Here is a 9,623-nt window from a genome sequence, read left to right as displayed (position 1 = left end):
GTGTATCTGGCAACGTGGGGGCATTGTGTATCTGGCAACGTGGGGGCATTGTGTATCTGACACAGTGGGGGCATTGTGTATCTGACACAGTGCGGGCATTTGTGTATCTGACACAGTGGGGGAATTTGTGTATCTGACACAGTGGGGGAATTTGTGTATCTGACACAGTGGGGGCATTCATGTATCTGACACAGTGGGGGCATTTGTGTATCTGGCACAGTGGGGGCATTTGTGTATCTGGCACAGTAAGGGCAATGTATATCTGGCACTGTGGGGCAACGTGTATCTGCCCCCCCCATATGTGTATCATGCCCCCATTTTCATTGGCCACACCCCATGTGGCATTTGACCATGCCCATTTTTTTGGCACGCACACACACTACCTATAAGACATTTTTTCTACTTGCACCACTGGGTATGTGTCCCGACAGGGGCATGCAGTAGTAAAATACAGTGTGCCCCAAGAGTGTTGCTGCCAATGTGGATAACTGATTATGCTGTGTCTTTTGTGAGATCGGAGGAGGCAGAGGAGCAGGTGTGCTAAAAGATGGGAGCTGGCAGTACAGAATGGAGGGAGGTGGCTGCATAGGAAGAGCAGTGAGGTGAGAGACAGTACGGGAACAAACATCAGAGGATGATGGAAAGGAGACAGAGAGGCACGCCTAAAAAGATTTAAAAGAAAACCCACACACACCCAGGAAACATTGGGTGCAACAGTTAGTATTTAATATGGGTCTGGCTTCTACATTCTTCCGATGTCAGCAGCGTAGGAAATTCTACTATAAATAACAAAGGATATAGCTGCTTACATTATATTACTACATTTGTAATACTATATCACACACGTGTGAGAAAGCCAAAACAAAGTATTATCAAAAACGAATAAATGTACCTGAATGAAGCTGGATCCAAGTATAGTGAGAGCAAACTCACCTGGATCCAGCTGACTGCATTGTGCTCTGACAGCAGAGGTAAGCGCGTATTGATGGACCACCGTTTTCTAAGTGTAAAAGGTTTTGATTTATTTTTAACACAAACTCACCTGAACCCTTTCATATACAAGTATTTTTATGTTAGTGTAGTTAATTGTATACAGTATCCTCTGTAAAAGCACATGTACAGTAATAAAATCCACAATGACTGTTTTGCTACATACGATGTTTTTAATTAGTCCCCAGGCATCTGTTCCACACATAAGATACGTCTTTGTTACATCCACATCAGTGCATAAAATGCAGACATTGAGGCAGTAGGTTATAAAACACATTCCTTCCCTTTAATAATAATGTCTCCAGCTTTCTGTCCTCAGCTGACCTCACGAGCGTTCCCCCTGTAAAATATGCCAGACATTTTAGCTGCTGCATTAAAACCCCGCTCTCCCCCCAGCCGCACATAATGGCAGCAGCTCTATAGCGCGGCGGCTGTGTGTGTGTGCTAGTGACTGACTGCCCCTGGGGGTGACCCAGCAGCAGCAGGACGCGCCGCCGGTACATGGATGGTGCTGAGCTCCCCAAGCGGCGGACCCGTAACATGACATTCACTTCCAGTTACAGTAAGAGCTGTGTGTGCCTGGTCCTTGGTGCTACCGATACACACAGCGCGCCCTATTCTACTATGTGACGCCCTTTGCATAATGATCTGTACTGGTGATTACAGCAGCCTCTCTGACGCCGCATCATGTAGCGAGGCGTGACCGCACTAACCTCGTAATAGGACTAACACAAAACTGCCGCACCGAGCAGCGCACAGCCCCATACGGGTCACTAAGCATGCGGCAAATCAAAATAAGTAAAAATGGCTGCTGATTCTGCGGCACTTTCTACTCTTGTCAGGGCTCAGACAGCAGCATCGTGATTTTGGTGCACTGTGTAATTGGCATCGAGCACATCTCCTCCCCCTCCCGCCTACCCCGGCTCTTCAGACGCAGTGTCTCAGCGTCTCTGACCTTTCCCAGCTCTGACAGGAACGGAGGGGGAAGCGCGCCTAGGAATTCCCGCCCAAAGCCCCTGCTCCCCCTCATGCATATGCAAATACCCCCTCTGCCTATTGGCGGCAGTAGGACATTGAAATCTAAATACAAGCGAGCCATTGGCGCAGCCGCCACTACATAAATATGTAAATAAACGCTGCTACTTGCTAATGTGAGCGAGAGTATGGGCTGCGGTTTCAGACATGTATCCTTCCGTGTTGTCTAGCTACTACTAGTAAAGTAGTGCGCGGTGGAAACAATCTGCGTAACGCCACGGTCAGCGCGCATAAACGGACACTTCAGGGATGTGAGGAATCGCGGGTACGCCGTCGCTTTTATGGACATTTTCTAACGAACTGGGATTTCGCGGGACACAAAGGTGTTGCCCGGCTTGCGCGGAGGGATATCACTCGGTGCGCAGCACTGTACCAAAATACTAGAGTTAAGAGGCAGGTCTGTCAGTAATTGAACTCAGACTGAGCTGGGAGGGCGGTGGCAGCATCGTGTGGTGGTTGCTGGTAATCACTGGACTCATCAGCATCATCACAAACCCCCTGGAATTACATTACAGCTGCTGCGCCACCGGCGAACTCAGCATCCCGGGCGGATTTATCCTCACTGTACTGTATTATACCGGCTGCGTGTGCTCCCTGTGCCGTGCTCTTCAGCAGCAGCAGCAGCCCCGATGGATGTGTCAGTGTGAGACCGGCAGCAGCAGTGACGCGGCTAGGAGGACCCCGGCGCTGTACCCGGCACTCGGACTATATATCCCGGCTCATCCGCTCTGAGGGACTATTACCATGCTACTCTCCAAATTTGGCTCTTTGGCTCATATCTGCAACCCGACCAGCATGGATCACCTGCCGGTGAAACTCCTGCAGCCAGGTACGGCCGCCCGGCCACCCACACACGTACACATGTGTACACACACACACACATGGGCTCTGCTACAGGAGGCTGCTGTGACCCGCCTAGCGCCCCTCCTGTAGTAACAGCGGTGACCCGGTCACTAACCCGCTGCTGTCTCCTTACAGGGAAGGCGGAGAAGGAGCCGTTTGAGAAGGTGTATCAGGTGGGCTCCGTGCTGGGCAGCGGCGGCTTCGGCACCGTCTATTCCGGCAGCAGGATCGCAGATGGAGTGCCGGTGAGTGGGTAACGGGCGGGGAGTGTGGGGGATGCGCTGTGTGCGGGATGGGATGCGGTGATGCCGCTGCTATGATACCAGCACTGACATGTCTCTATTCCCCCTCCCCTGCAGGTGGCGGTGAAGCACGTCTCCAGAGAGCGGGTGACGGACTGGGGCACCCTGGTGAGTGTTCCCGGGATAGGGCTGGGTGTGTGCGGCGGCTGTGTGCTGCGGGCAGCGGCTCACTTTCCTCCTCTTTTCCTCCCAGAACGGTGTGCTGGTTCCCCTGGAGATTGTGCTGCTGAAGAAGGTGGCCTCCGGCTTCCGCGGGGTGATCCGGCTGCTGGACTGGTACGAGCGGCCGGACGGCTTCCTGATCGTGATGGAGAGGCCGGAGCCGGTGAAGGATCTGTTCGACTACATCACGGAGAAGGGGGCGCTGGAGGAGGAGGCGGCCCGGGGCTTCTTCCGCCAGGTGCTGGAGGCGGTGCGGCACTGCTACAGCTGCGGGGTGGTGCACCGGGACATTAAGGACGAGAACCTGCTTGTGGACCTGAGGACCGGGGAGCTGAAGCTCATAGACTTCGGCTCGGGAGCGCTGCTCAAGGACACGGTGTACACGGACTTTGATGGTACGTGCGGGGGAGGGGGCTGCGTGTGTTTATGGAGAGGGGGTACCGGCTGCACACAGCTGCATTGCGGGACCCGTGGCTTAGTGTGAGTGGAGCCGCCTTCCCCCTCACATCTGTTTGTTGTGAAACCCGAGCCCCCGGCTCACGTGACCGGGCTGCTGCTGCCGCGGGGGATGTTTGGTAACCAGGGAACGGTCTGGGAGCCGCTGCTGGCAGTACAGGGTGGGGGAGGGGAGTGACAATGGCAGCAGCGCCTGTGCCATGGTAGTGTCGCTGCTGCGATAACACTGCGCGCGGGGATTGTGTGTGCCCCCCCCTCCTCCTTCTCTCCTGCTTTTGTGTCTATTTCTGGAGCAGTGCTGCAGACGCCGCCACGTGGTGTGTGTGAGAGGTGCCCGGGAACAGCTGATGCACATAGGCTGCTGCATGGCAGTATGGTGGGGGAGGGGAAGCGACGGAGGTGACATCCAGGCTGGGGACACAAGGGGGAATCTCGGTCTCTGCAGGGAAATCTTGTGGGATTAGTTTCTTCAGAACAGTGTGGTTTTATGTAACTGTATACAATATCTCTACTGGTAAAATAAGTGTGTGTATATGTCCTTTTTTTCTCGGTGAATATTTCTGTTTGAAATATCAAAAGCTCTCTGTCTAATGCACAGTGATTACTGGAACATTACATGGCTTGTGTACAAGTCCTAAACGACCATTCCAGTGATGTATTGGAGGATTCATTAGTTAGTGTGGCATACTGAAAGCTGCCTGCATGCCTTGCCTGTTTTTAGCATTGTATATTCTTTAATTTACACTAAAATTGGTGCTTGCTTGTTTTTTTGCTCTCTTCAGGGACCAGAGTATACAGTCCTCCAGAATGGGTCAGATACCACAGATATCATGGGAGGTCAGCAACTGTATGGTCACTAGGTGTTCTTCTGTATGATATGGTCTGTGGGGATATCCCTTTTGAACAGGATGAGGAAATCTTGCGTGTCCGATTGTACTTCAGGCGAAGAATTTCTCCAGGTATGTAAAATTGAATTATGCCACATTCTTTACAAATGTATACTAATTCTTCACTGCAAACTATATATTACATTAGAACTTTGCATGATCTGTTTTTTCTCTTATGTTGCAGAATGCCAACAGCTTATTAAATGGTGCCTTTCCCTGAGGCCTTCTGACAGACCAACACTTGAACAAATTTTTGATCATCCATGGATGTGCAAGTGTGACCTAGTGAAGCCTGAGGACTGTGATTTAAGATTACGGACTGTTGACACTGATGCATCTAGCACAAGTTCAAGCAATGAAAGTCTGTAAACAGAAAAAAGGAAAACTCACTTGGGAGGGAGAGGGCAGAGCTTCTGCCAATAATACCCAGGAGAGGGATAAACATTCACATTCTATACTTAAATCTTTATACAGGATTTTTTTTTTTTGGTCAACCTTTTGCAGTTATCTCCCTCAATTGACACTTGGACATTATGATCTGAGAGTTTTACGCCAATGCTTACATAAAAGGACTGACCTTATTTACATAAGAGAAGCAGTGACCTGAGTACATATTATACTGTTTTTTGCTCTCATAGAGCCTGGACTAGATTTTTATTTGCTTTTGAGTGCCTTTTTGAAAGCTGCTTCAGTGGGACTTTCTGTTTTGTGTGTTTTATTTTTATTTATTTTTTTATTTGGGGCTGCGTTTGTCCAAAGAAGATCCACACTACCCTGGGCATTCCCTGCTTCTGTATTTTGGTTGGATTAGCATCTTGCTGCGTCAGACACCTTGCTCAGACTTTATTTATTTTTTATTTATGTTTTTTATTTTCCTGAAGTGAGGTCCACCCTTATTGCGGTGAGAGTAGTAAGGCTAATGTATTGTGACCATTTAATTTACAAAGTACTTCTTTGAAGTAAGCTGTACTGTAAACCTTGAACAGGAAAGCGATTTTTTTTTTTTTTTTTTTTTTTTTTTAAATGCTCCTTTTCATCTCTACCACTGGGCAACACAGGACCATTTTATCCTCCTATTCTCCTAAACTATGTCACCCTGCAAGTCTTAAGTATGTGTGGGCATGTTAAAATGCACAATCAATGCAATATTCAAAGACTTTTTTTTTTTTTTCCCCCTCTCCATATCTGTATTTAAACATTTTTTTTTTTTTCTTGTATTATACAGTTATTTATTGCGATATTTAGACAATATTTCTCACTATTTATTTGGTTAATTTATTTGTCTAGAATTTATCCAACACTGTGCTTCACACTGTTCTGAAGACCCCCTTCCACATTTTACCTTTTCTAATGAACGCAAGTGACTTTCTGCATTCCAGTCATGTAATATTTTACTTTTTTTTTTTTTTTTATTCTTCCATCCCCCTCTTTCCATGGCTCTAGAAAGTTTGTATTAGATGGGTAATTTGTTGTAAAAAGTCCTAATTTAAAGAAAATAGAATTACTGACTTATAAAGTTGGTTAATACGCCTTTTGTCTGGTGTTTACCAGAGTTCTAATGTTATGCTTTTTGACAGGATTTTAAATTATTGGCATTATAAAGTCTCCATGCAGTGGCTCTGGGAGGATAAGTGGCAGAGTCATACCCTTAATTTATGTCATTAGCTGTGTTTTTTGTGATCTGCATTCTATGCAGTTTTATGATTTTTATTTTGTTTTATTTACAGTGTGAAATGTATGGAGATATTTTTTTATACAAGTATTTCAATTAAAAGTTTTTTTTGTATATAATGTTCATTTTCTCAATTATATAAATGCATATACATTAATTTTATGTGGTTGTGACCCCAAATAAGCACACTGTTATGGGCTGTTAAGTTACTGCACTGCAGGAAAACATTAATACCCTTTTTTTTTTTTTTCCATATTTGAACTGTTTAAAAAAACAAACGAAAAAAAAAAAACTTCTGGCTTGACATGCACATTTCACATGTGAGGTGCATTTCTATAAACTCACCAGTTCTATTCAGACGGTCTTCATGAACACTTCAGTCTTGTAAAAGTGAAGCTCAACTTTAAGAGTAACTGTATATGATTAGAGCGGTCTATTCATGAACCAGTGAAGTGTGGAGAAGTTGCCAATGGCAACCAGTAAACTGCTCAATATGATCTTATAGTATGCAAATGATAAATGTTGCTTCAATGCTGATTGGTTGCCATGGGCAACTTCTCGACTGGCTCACTTTTCACTGCTTCATGAATAAGACTCTTAACTGTCAGGACTGCTGTTTCTAGCCCTCATCCCAACTCCAAACTTCATTGTGTGGCATGTTTTTTTTTTTTTTTTTTCTCTGACGTCCTAGTGGATGCTGGGAACTCCGAAAGGACCATGGGGAATAGCGGCTCCGCAGGAGACTGGGCACAACTAAAGAAAGCTTTTAGGTCACCTGGTGTGCACTGGCTCCTCCCACTATGACCCTCCTCCAAGCCTCAGTTAGATTTTGTGCCCGGCCGAGGTTGGATGCACACTAGGGGCTCTCCTGAGCTTCTAGAAAGAAAGTATATAATTAGGTTTTTTATTTTACAGTGAGACCTGCTGGCAACGGGCTCACTGCAGCGAGGGACTAAGGGGAGAAGAAGCGAACCTACCTGCTTGCAGCTAGCTTGGGCTTCTTAGGCTACTGGACACCATTAGCTCCAGAGGGATCGACCGCATGGAACTGGCCTTGGTGTTCGGTCCCGGAGCCACGCCGCCATCCCCCTTACAGAGCCAGAAGCAAGAAGAGGTCCGGAAAATCGGCGGCAGAAGACATCAGTCTTCACCAAGGTAGCGCACAGCATTGCAGCTGTGCACCATTGCTCCTCATGCACACTTCACACTCCGGTCACTGAGGGTGCAGGGCGCTGGGGGGGGGGGTGCCCTGAGCAGCAATAAAAACACCTTGGCTGGCATATATATCACAATATATAGCCCCAGAGGCTATATATGTGATAAATACCCCTGCCAGAATCCATAAAAATGCGGGAGAAAAGTCAGTGAAAAAGGGGCGGAGCTATCTCTCTCAGCACACTGGCGCCATTTTCTCTTCACAGTGCAGCTGGAAGACAGCTCCCCAGGCTCTCCCCTGTAGTTTTCAGGCTCAAAGGGTTAAAAAGAGGGGGGGGCACTAAATTTAGGTGCAATATTGTATATACAAGCAGCTATTGGGAAAAATCACTCAATATAGTGTTAATCCCTGCATTATATAGCGCTCTGGTGTGTGCTGGCATACTCTCTCTCTGTCTCCCCAAAGGGCTGTGTGGGGTCCTGTCCTCAGTCAGAGCAATCCCTGTGTGTGTGCTGTGTGTCGGTACGGCTGTGTCGACACGTTTGATGAGGAGGCTTATGTGATGGCAGAGCAGATGCCGATAAATGGGATGTCGCCCCCTGTGGGGCCGACACCAGAGTGGATGGATAGGTGGAAGGTATAAACCGACAGTGTCAACTCCTTACATAAAAGGCTGGATGACGTAACAGCTATGGGACAGCCGGCTTCTCAGCCCGCGCCTGCCCAGGCGTCTCAAAGGCCATCAGGGGCTCAAAAACGCCCGCTCCCTCAGATGGCAGACAGATGTCGACACGGAGTCTGACTCCAGTGTCGACGAGGTTGAGACATATACACAATCCACTAGGAACATCCGTTACATGATCCCGGCAATAAAAAATGTGTTACACATTTCTGACATTAACCCAAGTACCACTAAAAAAAGGGTTTTATGTTTCGGGAGAAAAAGCAGGCAGTGTTTTGTTCCCCCATCAAATGAGTGAATGAAGTGTGAAAAAGCGTGGGTTCCCCCGATAAGAAACTGGTAATTTCTAAAAAGTTACTGAAGGCGTACCCTTTCCCGCCAGAGGATAAGTTACGCTGGGAGATATCCCCTAGGGTGGATAAGGCGCTCACACGTTTGTCAAAAAAGGTGGCACTGCCATCTTAGGATACGGCCACTTTGAAGGTACCTGCTGATAAAAAGCAGGAGGCTATCCTGAAGTCTGTATTTACACACTCAGGTACTAGACTGAGACCTGCAGATAGTGCTGCTGCAGCGTGGTCTGTAACCCTGTCAAACAGGGATACTATTTTGCGAACATAAGACGTCGTCCTATATATGAGGGATGCACAGAGGGACATTTTGCCGGCTGGCATCCAAAATTAATGCAATGTCCATTCGGTCAGGAGGTTATTAGAGACCCGACACTGGACAGGTGATGCTGACTTTAAAAGGCACATAGAGCCTTATAAGGGTGAGGAATTGTTTGGGGATGGTCTCTGGGACCTCGTATCCACAGCAACAGCTGGGAAGAAATTTTTTTTACCTCAGGTTTCCTCACAGCCTCATAAAGCACTGTATCATCAGGTACAGTCCTTTCGGCTTCAGAAATGCAAGCGTGTAAAACGAGGGAAGAGGGAAAAAGCTGCACCAGTCAGCCAGTTCCCAGAATCAAAATTCTTCCCCCGCTTCCTCTGAGTCCACCGCATGACGGGGGGGCTCCACAGGCGTAGCCAGGTACGGTGGGGGGCCGGCTCAAAAATTTCAGCGATCAGTGGGCTCGCTCACAGGTGGATCCCTAGATCCTTCAAGTAGTATTTCAGGGGTACAAGCTGGAATTCGAGGCGTCTCCCCCCCGCCGTTTCCTCAAATCTGCCTTGCCGACAACTCCCTCAGGCAGGGAGACTGTGCTAGAGGCAATTCACAAGCTGTATTCCCAGCAGGTGATAGTCAAGGTGCCCCTACTTCAACAAGGACGGGGTTACTATTCCACATACCGAAACCGGACGGTTCGGTGAGACCCATTTTATATTTGAAATCCTTGAACACATACATAAAAAAATTCAAGTTCAAGATGGAATCGCTCAGGGCGATTATTGCAAGCCTGGAGGAGGGGGATTACATGGTATCCCTGGACATC

The 9,623-nt window shown here is 47.7% G+C and overlaps 1 protein-coding gene and 1 long non-coding RNA gene across 2 annotated transcripts; one reads left to right on the top strand and one right to left on the bottom strand.

Annotated features, from left to right (window-relative positions):
• Window positions 1-1,143: 1,143 nt before the first annotated feature.
• On the bottom strand, window positions 1,144-1,786 carry LOC134932579 (uncharacterized). Its single transcript, XR_010179406.1, has 2 exons — window positions 1,704-1,786; window positions 1,144-1,330 (listed from the first exon to the last, which is right to left on the bottom strand). It is a non-coding gene; the product is annotated as an uncharacterized LOC134932579 (long non-coding RNA).
• A 501-nt stretch (window positions 1,787-2,287) lies between these two features.
• PIM3 (Pim-3 proto-oncogene, serine/threonine kinase) lies at window positions 2,288-6,466 on the top strand. The gene is made up of 6 exons (XM_063927131.1): window positions 2,288-2,854; window positions 3,004-3,113; window positions 3,228-3,278; window positions 3,364-3,727; window positions 4,571-4,747; window positions 4,860-6,466. Exons 1-6 carry the CDS (start codon window positions 2,770-2,772, stop codon window positions 5,042-5,044), a joined length of 972 nt encoding a protein of 323 aa, XP_063783201.1. The 5' UTR covers window positions 2,288-2,769; the 3' UTR covers window positions 5,045-6,466.
• Window positions 6,467-9,623: the final 3,157 nt, after the last annotated feature.

The sequence above is a fragment of the Pseudophryne corroboree genome, chromosome 6 (assembly GCF_028390025.1).
Source record: "Pseudophryne corroboree isolate aPseCor3 chromosome 6, aPseCor3.hap2, whole genome shotgun sequence".
Taxonomy (NCBI): Eukaryota; Metazoa; Chordata; class Amphibia; order Anura; family Myobatrachidae; genus Pseudophryne; species Pseudophryne corroboree.
Note: the sequence above shows the minus strand (reverse complement) of the source record. Positions and strands in the feature narration are given on the sequence as shown.